At 35.8% G+C, this 12622-nt stretch overlaps 1 protein-coding gene across 2 annotated transcripts in view; it reads left to right on the forward strand.

The window, feature by feature from the left end:
• The window catches only part of RPAP3 (RNA polymerase II associated protein 3), a 42519-nt gene extending 32466 nt beyond the window's left edge, over positions 1-10053 (forward strand). For both annotated transcript variants that reach the window (XM_082422571.1, XM_082422572.1), the window contains exons 13-17: positions 1769-2007; positions 5468-5654; positions 6415-6512; positions 6982-7082; positions 9672-10053. In XM_082422571.1, the coding sequence (XP_082278697.1) occupies positions 1769-2007; positions 5468-5654; positions 6415-6512; positions 6982-7082; positions 9672-9757 (711 nt within the window). In that variant the 3' untranslated portion in view covers positions 9758-10053. The remainder of the gene's footprint in view (positions 1-1768; positions 2008-5467; positions 5655-6414; positions 6513-6981; positions 7083-9671) is intronic.
• The last annotated feature ends 2569 nt before the right edge of the window (positions 10054-12622 follow it).

Raw genomic sequence — 12622 nt, forward strand, 5'->3', positions numbered from 1 at the left:
TGGGCTCAGTAGTTGTGGCTCGTGGACTCTAGAGCACAGGCTCAGTAGTTGTGGCGCATGGGCTTAGTTGTTCCGTGGCATGTGAGATCTTCCTGGACCAGGGCTCAAACCCATGTCCTCTGCATTGGCAGGCGGATTCTTAACCACTGCACCACCACGGAAGCCCTCTGTTTATTCTTATTTCTCTTTTCTTTTTCTTGAAATGGTATAATATAGAGTTAAATAAAATGTTATGCTTCTAAGTCTTAATTTAAAAAGAGATGAATTGATCTTTTCATATTTTCTTACATCTTTCAACTGTAGTGATATCTTTTGTGTTTCACTCCTGTTACCAGCATACTGTCATCCCCTCATCCCTCCCAGCCATCAGTAGCATTGAGCGGCTCTCAGCAGCCACTGGTCTACCCTGAAAGAGATCATCTGTTAGGAAATTTATTAACTAGGATCATGTTTGCACCTCTGTTGTCAATGAAAGGATTTGGTTTTAAATGGAACTGTATTGATACAATTCAGTAGTTATAGTCTATTTTTTATAGTCTGTTCTTTAACACTATTTTTTAACACTAACACATATCCATTCCTGGTCAATATCTTGATAGAAAACTATTGATGTTGATAGTTATCAGCAAAGCAAAGGCCTTAGATTAACATGATTATCCTTAAAGATAGAACCGCTAACAGGATTCTGTTAACAGACTTTTAATAGCTTTTTTATTTATGTGCATTCATCTAGTAACAATCAGTTGTTACCATTAGGTCTTTTCTTAGTTATGCTAATGGAATGCCTGGTTTTAACAGAGTTTAGTATATATGTCAAAAGTTTTTATATTTACAGCTTTTTTATTTAAAATTCAACTGTACAGTTGGAATGAAAATGAGTATATTGAAGAACGTCTTTTATTAAAAAGTAAAGAGTATTACATGTAAACTTAGGAAGAAATTGAAAATATTTGCCACCTGTTATGATTGAAATAAATAGTGAATGCTATTTATTTTAATAAATTAAAAACCATTATTGTGGTCAAGTACTTACCAACTTTGTGTAAATTATTTGGCAAATCTTTAATTCTAGGCTGGTTTTATCCAGCAGTTAGAGGATGCAGTTAGGTTTTTGTTTTTGTTTTTTTAAAATATTTATTTATTTACTTATTTGGCTGCATCAGATCGTAGTTGTAGGATCTTCGTTGCGGCATGCGGGATCTTTTCTTTCATACAGAATGCAGGTTATTGCCTGGCCTTGTTCTACTTGCCTTCAGCCCACAATACTGATGTCACTTGGTCATATTTTTTCTTGGCTTTGTTGCCTCTAGGATAAACTTCAAACTCCTTGATATGGCACACAAGTCCCTTTATAAGCTGTCTTTAAGCAGCCTTTCAGGCTTTGTCTCAACCTCTCCTCCCCTTACACCAGCCCTACTGGACTTCTCACCTTTCCACTGGCCATGCCATACCCTTCAACACTGCATTCCTGGGTACTTTTTCTGTGAAGCCCCCTGATGTCAATTTTTATCTTCCTTCCTCTGTTCTTTTAGCACTTTGTACCTGTACCTTTTATAGTGCATATTCCATTGCCTTGTAATGATTTATATATGCATCTTCTTTCCCCCATTTAGACCTACATATGGTAGTAGTCTGGCAGTATGACTCCAAATTGAATTTACTTACAACTGGGATATTGGCTGTAAAAACACTGTAACCTTTTAATTTGTGTCCCTAAAATAGGAAACCTTTGTATGTTGATGTAAAGAATTGATTTTAATTGTTTTAGAAACCACTCAAGAAGCTTATTATTGAAGAAACTGGTAATTTGATACACACTGTTGATGTGCCAGATAGCACTACTACTGCTGCTGCTCCAGAGCCTAATCCTATCCATCCAGCAAAGGTAACGGCAACCACTGGCACAAGTAAGAAGAACTCAAGCCAAGATGACCTTTTGCCCACAAGCGATATCCCAAAAGCAAAAGTATTGAAAATAGAAGAAATCAGTGATAATTCAGCTCAGCAGTGAGTAGAAATACTTTCATTTGATAGTCATCTAGAATGGTAATAATCCCACTAGAAAATTGATATTGCTGGTGAGACTTCTGGTTTGTACTCATCCCCATAGTTTTTTGAACTATCCGACTTTACATTGTAGTTTTTCTTTTAACTGTAAGAGAGGTTTTGCTGAAGGAATGATCACTATTCCTTTACCACACTGAGGACTTTAGAAATAAGAGAAAGTATCTTTTTTAAAAAAAATATTTTAATTTTATTGGAGTATAGTTGATTTACAGTGTTGTGTTAGTTTCAGGTATATAGCAAAGTGATTCAGTTACACATATACATATATTCATTCTTTTTTAGATTCTTTCTCAATATAGATTATCACAGAATATTGAGTAGAGTTCCCTGTGCTATACAGTAGGTCCTTGTTGCTTATTTATCTTATATATAGTAGTTTGTGTATGTTCATCTCAAGCTCCTGATTTATCCCTCCCCCCCATGTTTCCCCTCTGGTAACGATGGTTGTTTTCAATATCTGTAAGTCTGTTTCTGTTTTATAAATAAGTTCATTTATATATTTTTAAAAAAAATTAGATTCCACATATGAGTGGTATCATATGATATTTGTCTTTGACTTACTTCACTTAGTATGATAATCTCTGGGTCCATCCATGTTGCTGTAAATAGCATTATTTCATTCTTTTTTATGGCTTAGTAATATTCCATTGTGTGTATGTACCACATCTTATTTATCCATTCCTCTTTTGATGGACATTTAGGTTGCTTCCATGTCTTGGGTGTTGTAAATAGTGCTGCAGTGAACATTGGGGTGCATGTATCCTTTCAGATTATCATTTTCTCGAGATATATGCCCAGGAATGGGATTGCTGGATCATATGGTAGTTCTGTTTTAAGTTTTTTAAGAAACCTCCATACTGTTCTCCATAGCAGTTGTACCAATTTACATTCCCAGCACCAGTGTAGGAGGGTTCCCTTTTCTCCACACCCTCTCCAGTATTTATTGTTTGTAGATTTTTTGATGATGGCCATTCTGACTGGTGTGAGGTGATATCTCACTGTAGTTTTGATTTGCATTTCTCTCATAATTAGTGATGTTGACTATCTTTTCATGTGCATTTTGGCCATCTGTATGTCATCTTTGGAGAAATGTCTGTTTAGATCTTCTGCCCATTTTGATTGGGTTGTTTGTTTTTTAGACCTAGAGCTGCATGAGTTGTTTGTATATTTTAGAGATTAATCCCTTGTCATTTGCTTTGGTTGCAAATATTTTCTCCCATTCTGTGGGTTCTTTTCGTTTTGTTGATGGTTTTCTTTGCTGTGCAGAAGCTTTTAAGTTTAATTAGGTCCCATTTGTTTATTTTTGTTTTTATTTTCATTATTCTAGGAGGTGGATCAGAAAAGATATTACTGCAGTTTATGTCAAAGAGTGTTCTGCCTGTGTTTTCCTCTAAGAGTTTTATAGTGTACAGCCTTACATTTAGTTCTTTGATCCATTTTCAGTTTATTTTTGTGTATGGTGTTCGAGAATGTTCTAATTTTATTCTCCTACATGTAGCTGTCCAGTTTTCCCAGTACCATTTATTGAAGAGACTGTCTTTTCTCCATTGTATAGCCTTGCCTCATTTGTCGTAGATAATTGACCATAGGTGTGTGAGTTTATTTCTGGGCTTTCTAGCCTATTTTATTGATCTATATTTCTGTTTTTGTGCCAGTACTGTACTGTTTTGATTACTCTAGCTTTGTAGTATAGTCTGAAGTCAGGGAGTCTGATTCCAGCTCTGTTTTTCTTTCTCAAGATTGCTTTGGCTGTTCAGGGTCTTTTGTGTTTCTATATAAATTAAAAATTTTTTTGCTCTAGTTCTGTGAAAAATGCCATTGGTCATTTGATAGGGATTGCATTGAATCTGTAGATTGCCTTGGGTAGTATAGTCATTTTGACAGTATTGATTTTTCCAATCCAAGAACATGGTATACCCTTCCATCGGTGTCATCTCTGATTTCTTTCATCAGCATCTTATAGTTTTCACAGTAGAGGTCTTTTGTCTCCTTAGGTAGGTTTATTCCTAGGTATTTTATTCTTTTTGATGCAATGGTAAATGGGAGTGTTTCCTTAATTTCACTCTCAGATCTTTCGTTGTTAGTATATAGGAATGCAAGAGATTTCTGTGTATTAATTTTGTATCCTGCAACTTTACTGAATTAATTGATGAGCTCTAGTAGATTTCTGGTAGCATTTTTAGGATTTTCTATGTATAGCATCATGTCATCTGCAAACAGTGATGAAAATATCTTGAACAAATTGATTTTGTGCATTTTCATTTCTAGAACTTCAGTAAATGTTTCACTTTGTAATTCAGGAAGAATTTTTAATTTTTTATAGGGAAGCTTCATAAACAATGTAGAATTTAGGCATTATCATTATTCTAGCCATTAATATTTAAGATATTCATGGGCTCTTTAAATTTTGTTTGGAATTTTTTAAAAAGTCGTGCATTTTCTTAATGATGAGAATATAAAAGACATAGATTAGTAGTTTACTTTGGGGTGTTGAAATTTTATTCATATATTTTTGCATTGCTACTGAACAATCCTATTAAAAGGTTTTTTTGTTTTAAACTTTGAACTTTAGTAGTTCTGTTTAGAGTGATAGTATAGATTGTGGGAAAACTAAGTAGGCAGGTTTTTTTTTCTTTTTTAAAGGAGGAAGCATTTCTTCCTTCTTGGAATCTTTCTTGAAACTGTGATAATTCACATAATTCAAAGTGAAAGGTTGACTTGTGAGTATATGTGATATAATAATGCAGTGTATAGAAATGTTTTGTCAAAAGGTGGCCAGGCTATTAGCCCAGCTAATGAGAATAGTCATTACGTAACCAGCATCTGAAAATTTGCACAAGTATAATCTGTCTTGTCAAAAGTATACATATATTATCAGCTGAAAGAATTTACTACTGGCAGAATATAAATAGAAATACAGTATGAATAAAGTCAGAAATTTAAAAATCTCTGTTGATGTTTCCTTATATAAGCTTTGACTGTTTGTGGTTCTTCTCTTTGTTTTTCTTTTTTATTATTATTATTTATTTATTTTTGGCTGCCTTGGGCCTTCATTGCTGCTTGCGGGCTTTCTCTAGTTGTGGTGAGCGGGAGCTACTCTTCGTTGCAGTGCATGGGCTTCTCATTGCGGTGGTTTCTCTTGTTACAGAGCACGGGCTCTAGGCGCGCAGGCTCCAGTAGTTGTGGCACGTGGGCTCAGTAGTTGTGGCTCGTGGGCTCTAGAGCGCAGGCTCAGTAGTTGTGACGCATGGGCTTAGCTGCTCTGCGGCATGTGGGAATCTTCCCAGGCCAGGGATCAAACCCGTGTCCCTTGCACTGGCAGGCGGATTCTTAACTACTGCGCCACCAGGGAAGCCCTGTGGTTCTTTTCTAATTGTTTGATGCCTCTGAAATATTTCAGACCTGAAGTCAATTTGAAAAAGGATGTATGTCAGTCTTTGAGTGAGAAGATTTCTATAGAGGTAGACAAAACACCTGCTCAGTTTATCAGGACTGCTCTTCCTCCAGTTCCTGCAAACTCATTTCAGCTTGAATCTGATTTCAGACAACTGAAAAATTCTCCAGATACGTTGTATCAATATTTGAAGGTAAGAAAGAGGGAGGAAGCTGGTAGTTCTCCTGTAAGTTAGAGGTCAAAGAACTTCTTTGGTCACTATATAATAATAGTGCTATATTTGCTTATAATATGATTGTAGAAAATGCTCTTATCCCTTGCCTGATACAAATATATCAGCCTGGTCAGACCATTTTAAATATTTGCAACCAGTGAACCTCTGAAAAAGGTTCTGTGTTAAATTTTGTCTTCTAAAGTAACTTAATCTAGTTTCATACATCATGACTTAAACTTAACTCTTCATCCTTCAAGATGAGGAAAGAAGCTAAAATACATTGAGTGCCTTCTGTGTGCCAAACAATGCTTGCAATATTTAGGCTGTCAGTCTCCTGAAAATGAGCTTTTATTTGCTCAAGGAAAAGAATTAACTCATATGAAATTTACCAAATAATGGATTTTTAGCATTGTCTTTTTCAAGTAGTTCTATTTTTTAAACTCTCTAATTCTTTTTATTGCTCCTTGAGAGCTCTCTTTCATCTCCTGTTTCTGTTGGGTAATACACATCTCTCCATGAGATTTTTCTCTGTCTTGAACAGAGTGATTATTTTATAGTTCCTCTAACTTTCATTCTTCTATCATAGTTACATTTCAGTGTGACTCCATTATTATTCATTGAATACTAATGCATAATAGTTATTTTTTACTATGTTGAACTAAGCAATTATTATATAAATAATTTGTGATTGGGAATGTTGCCATAATTTAATTTTCTAACACCTTATATTTTTCCCAAGCAAATTGAACCATCCTTGTATCCCAAGCTGTTTCAGAAAAATCTAGATCCAGATGTATTCAACCATATCATTAAAATTCTGCATGACTTTTACATTGAGTAAGTAAGTTTAGTTACGCTTTCATGTTGTAATGCTCAGCTGTTTCTAGTGATTTGGGAAATTCATTCTTTTTGATGTCATATTACCTTTTATGTAGCAAAATCAGCTCTCTTGTAAATTTAGCTGTTGCAGAAGTTGTAAAGAGATGACAAGTACAAACAATGAAAAAGGAAATGATTAGGAGGAAAAAGGACTTAAAATTTTTTTTAGAGAAAGGTAGAGTATGGAAGTGACAAATATTATAGCAGATTAATAACATCTGTGCTGTGCCTCACATTTAAGAATATTACAATTTTTTCAGTTGACTTGATAAAATTCTTCATTTGGGCACTTAAAATATAGACAGTATGCAGGGAAAAATGATACATGAGGACCTTATTTATATATAATTAGAAATATTATTTTAGTAAGCAGACTGAATGAGCTGCTTTTCATTGATCATTTGTTTTTTTATTTGGATTATTTCAGGAAAGAAAAGCCATCACTCATCTTTGAAATCTTACAAAGACTTTCTGAACTAAGAAGGTTTGATATGGCAGTAATGTTTATGTCAGAACCTGAGAAGAAAAGTGAGTTCTGTGAAGAAAGCTTTTTCATATCTCTTTATTCTTTTGTGTTCCTTTATTCAACAAATAATAACAAATATTTATTGAATGTCAATTATGTACAAGGTACATACAATTAAATTAATTACAATTAAGCTAATTAAATTGAATGACTATTAAATTAAGTAAAGTTAAATTTTTTGATTCTGACAACAACTTTGTGAGGTGTAGGTATGATTATCATTTTGGTTTTACAAAGGAGGAAACTGAAGCATACACAGGTAAGGACCTTGACCAAGGTTCCATAGCTAGGAAGCCAGACCCAGGAGTTAAACCGAGGTGTTCTGGGCTCTTCTACTTGAAAACGCAGCGATAGCGTAATGGTTGAGCTCCTGGCATGATGGAACTCATGCAGGGTTTCTGCCACAGGAGCTTGCAACTGGGCGTGGGTGCATGGGAGGTCTCACCCATTTTTTGAGCTAATTTCCTTGAGTTTGTTTGATTTAAGCTGAATTCTCAAAAAAGTGCAGGAGTCAGATGAAGGAGGTGGGAATGCGCAGAGGTTTTGAGGCAGGAGAGAGCAAATTGAGCTCAGAAAATTAAAAGGAGTGCAGTGTGGCTGGATTGTAGAGTTAGAGGGTAAAAAGAGGCAGGTGATGAGCCTGAAGAGTTAGATTCCTTATTTATTTCTACATCTCGGTCTTTGGCATAAAGTGTCAGTTTTGGGGAACCCTAATTTAGGTAAAATCAAACTATGGAGAAACTTCAATTACAGTTGACCCTTGAACAACATGGGAGTTAGGGGCACCAACCCTCCACACAGTTGAAGATTCACGTACAATTTTATAGTCGGTCCACAGTATCTGAGTTTCCTCATTCACAGATTCAGCCAACCGTGCATCATGTAGTACTGTAGTATTTACTTTTGAAAAATATCCGCCTTTAAGTGGATCTGTACAGTTCAAACCCGTGTTTTTCAAGGGTCAATTGTACTTGGAGTTTTAAGGCTATACTGTAGTTTTAGGAAAAAGAAAAATCATTAGAATGCAGGAGTACCAGTGTTTTAGTTTTAAAAATAGCAAAAACTATGATTTTCAGATACTTTCTGGACTAAACATACTTTGGGCTCCTTTTCTGTTTCTTCTTTATGTTTGTAGCAGTGACATTGAATCTGAATCACTAAGAAAAATACTCTGTATGTTGAACTTAGGGAAGTGGACATGTAATTTAGAGAGATTCCTAATAGAGGTAAACCAAAAGAAGTTTCTGCTTAACCTTTAATCAGAAACAGTCCCTGAAATTCCCTGAAAGTATTACTGTTTCTTATTACTATTCTAACCTCATTTTCTATCACTTTTTTTAGTCATTCTGCCCCACTGCACTGACTTTGTGTCTTTTTAATATACCAAATTTCCAAACTTCTTATGGCCTCAGGGTCTTTGTGTTTGACTGTTCCCCCTCAGCCTAGACTATCCTCCCCTGCCTCTTCCTCACTTCATTCAGTTCCCACCTAATAGTCACCTCCTCAGAGACACCTTTCCTCACAGGCCTACTCACAATAACTGCCTGCCTCCCTTTCCTCATCACCCTCTGTCATCTTACCTCGCTTTATTTTTCTTCATAATACAGAACTAGCTGACAGTATTTTAAGCATTTGTTTATTATTTCTCTCTCCCTAATAGAATGGAAGCTCCATGACAGCAGGAACTTTGTCTACCTTGTTCTCTAGGCCTCAGCGTGTAGAACAGTGCTTAGTACATAATAACCTCTTAGTCAGTGCATGAGTGAATGGATTTCTTGTCACTGTGATGTGATAACTTGAAGTGTGGTCAAAGAATGTGAGTTGGTCCTTCAGACTGGCCTGCCAACAGTACTGTCTTGGTGGGGTCACCACTGTCCGCTAAGTTAAACATGGGAAGCACTTACAGTGGTTCCTGGCATGTAACTAAATATTCAGTAAATAGTAGCTGTTGTTGTCTTTTATTATTGTCATTATTATTAAAAACTGTTAGCTAGTTTTAATGTTGAGGAATGTATGAACTATAATCCCGTTTTCCATAGTGTTGAGTGTAGACCAGCCATTTCAGTGGTATGAAAGATAAAGATTTTAAATGACTCATAAGCAAATCTTTTTTTAACTTTTAATTGTTATTATAAAAATGTATATAGCTTGCCCATCAAACATGATTTTTGTGAATGTTATTGCTAATTTTTAATTTATAGTAGTGATATAAATTTTTCTTTTAAAATGATTTAAGTTTTGAAAAAGTTAATTGGAATATTAAATAAGTAAAAGTATACTTGTTACACAGGTCAAAAATCTTTAGGGTAGTACAGAATGAATTATGTTTAATCTGCAAAGTTAATGTCATTGAGGATGTAGGGGAAATTTTTTTACAGCCAAAGCAAAATATTCTGCTAAGAAACATCATTGGACTGCTGTATAATTTTCTGTTCTCAGGTTGGCTTTTTAAATATCTGAATTAGAATTTATAAATATTCCTAATGATTGCTTTATAATGTAAAAAATATTTAACAGATTTGATTACTCCCTTTAATTTTTGCTTTACTTTTTAAAAATGGAGATTAAAATGAATTTTTTTTCTTTTTCAGTTGCACGTATATTATTCAATCACATAGGCAAATCAGGATTGAATGATAGTTCTGTTGAAGAACTCAAGAAAAGATACGGTGGTTGATTTCCATTTTTACTGAAATTATTGCCTTTGGATTTCATATGTAAATTGTTTTCTACTGAAAATAAAATGTTTTGCTTTTTAAGAAAATGATATCATACAGGAAAAGTACTGTTTTTGGACGTAAGCTAATTAAATATAAAGTGAATTGTGATTTAACTAGTGAGAAATATACTTAAGTGAACTATTTATAAGTTTTTTTCTGAAAATAAAAATATAAATAATGAGGTATACTTGTAAAGATCGGTGTTTTATGTCATTTTATTTTATTATTATTATTAAAAAAATTTTTTTATTTATTTGTTTTTATCTTTGGCTGCGTTGGGTCTTTGTCACTGCGCTTGGGCTTTCTCTAGTTGTGGCGAGCAGGGGCTACTCTTCGTTGCGGTGCATGGGTTTCTCATTACGGTGGCTTCTCTTGTTGCGGAGCACGGGCTCTAGGTGCGCAGGCTTCGGTAGTTGTGGCATGCAGGCTCAGTAGTTGTGGCGCACGGGCTTAGTTGCTCCGGGGCATGTGGGATCTTCCTGGGCCAGGGCTTGAACCCGTGTCCTCTGCATTGGCAGGCAGATTCTTAACCCCTGCGCCACCAGGGAAGTCCTATAAGTCATTTTAAATGTTAAGTTTAGATACATTCTTCAGTGCCCCATAAGTGTTACATTTTTAAAAATATTTTCATGAGTTTTTGTAACCACATGACAAGGTTGCTTCCTTAGCATATGAATAAAGTTATATAGAGGAGTTAAGTAGATAATCAGATTGTTTCGTTATAAAATGTTTTCGTACCATTGTGCCAGTTCACTAACATAAAATTGCTTAGTTGCAGGATGTGTATTTTTAGTATTTATGTTGAAAGGAGACTTTCAGTTAGACTTTTTAAATAGGTTACTTGACAGCATACTTAAATTTCAACGCTACAGCTTTTTTTCCTCATCATAGCCATGTTATATTTCAACTGAATGCAGATAATCTAAAGCAAGGTGTAAAAGTTTAAAAACTAGGAATGTTTAAGGTAGTAATTAGTGTATAGCTTGTGTGTATGTGGTTCATGTGAGTGTGGTGTCTGTGAGCTTTTGAAATCCAGGCTAGTGTTCTACTTATCCTTGTTCTGCATGGTCCCTGGCCCAGTCCTTTGCACATAATTAGGTGCCCACTTGGTAAATTTAATTGAATATAAAATTTAATTGAATTGATGGTAGGAATCAATTTTAGTAAATGTTCAAAGTAGCAACTTAGCAAATTTTGGGCATCCTGTAAATATTGCTAAAATCAATTTAATTTTAGAGGCTGTCATGTTAAAAAAATACTAGGTCACCATCCTATAGCTGTTAGCATCAATAAGACAGTCAAATTTAAGACTTTATTTTTGTTGCAGCATACATATTATTATGCCTACAGTTACTTGAGGAATAATCAATCTGTTTCAAAAGATAATTTCCCCAGTTCATGGTATAACTTATTAAGATGATCATAATTTGTATAGCTCAATGTTTTACAACATGCTTGGGGTTTATTAATGTTATATGTTGCTAAATGTATAGCCTTATGATATATAAACAGGCAATGAAATTTAGTCATAAAGTATAGCTTATACATAATAATAATGAATTTTGATTGACTTGAATTTTTCTTAAGTCATTAATAAGAAGGTGATTTTGCAGGGGTTTTGCAGCTGATAGGCAGGAGGATGCTTGTGGGGGCTTGGCTGTGGGGAGATGGTTGAGAGGGTGGGAGCCAGGTCATGAAGGGCCTTTAATGCGGTGACAAAGAAGCTAGTTTTCTGAAAGTGATGGGGAGCCACTGAAGGTTTTAAGGAAGAGAGTGACATGTGCTTTGAGTTTTAAGATCATTCTGGTAGCAGTGATGAGCGGTGGATTGGTGATGGTGTGGCTAGAAACAGGGAGACCAATTAGAAGAATACAAGAATGCAGGAGATAAATAACATTTGAACTAATAATAATGGGTAACGTGAAGTACTGCCTATTTGCCTGACATTAGGGGCTTTATGTCTTTTTTCATTTAAATCCTCAACAAACCTAGGAGGTAGGTTCTGTTATCTCCACTTTACAGATAAGGAAATTGAGGCATATATAGGTTATGTAACTTGCCCATGGTCACCTGGTAACAGGTAGTCTGTATCCAAAGGCTACTTGCCCAACCACCATTCTATACTATACTGACTGGTGCAAAGGGATGGAAGACAGGTTGAGTTTAAGATATCTTAAGGAGGGAGAATCCACAGGGCGTGGTGGCATTCATTCACGTCTATTCAAACATTTCTTGAGTGTCTATAATGTGCTGGTAGGTGACTAAGCACTGGGGAAAACACAGGCCCAGTTTCTGCCCTCCAGTAGTTGGCAGTGTAGCTGGGGAGTCAGATAAACCAGCAGTTACAGTACAGTGTCATGAGTGCCCTGATAGTTTGGAGAGGGCACTGGGGGAGCACGGAGGGTGCAGCTTTGAGTCAGACTGGGTGGCACAGGGAAGGAGGAGGCAGTGCTTGATATGAGACAACGATGGTCCAGGTGCACGATGGGAGGGAAGGGGTCCTGGCAGAGGGATCAGCATAGGTGAAGGTCATGTAACATGTCATGAGCCCCTTGACTTGCCCTGGGGGTTGTAGGCAATTCCATACACTGTCAAGGCTATTGTATGGGATAGAGTTTGAATTTGATTGGCTACAGTCTCCTTTCATTTGTTTTTGTTTTTGTTTTTTTTAATTTTATTTTTTAATTTATTTTTGGCTGTGTTGGGTCTTCATTGCTGCACGCGGGCTTTCTCTAGTTGCGGCGAGTGGGGGCTACTCTTCGTTGCGGTGCGTGGGCTTCTTATTGCGGTAGCTTCTCTTGTTGCGGGCATGGACTATAGGT

This window comes from Balaenoptera physalus (genome assembly GCF_965194825.1).
Source record: "Balaenoptera physalus genome assembly, chromosome: 13".
Classification (NCBI taxonomy): domain Eukaryota; kingdom Metazoa; phylum Chordata; class Mammalia; order Artiodactyla; family Balaenopteridae; genus Balaenoptera; species Balaenoptera physalus.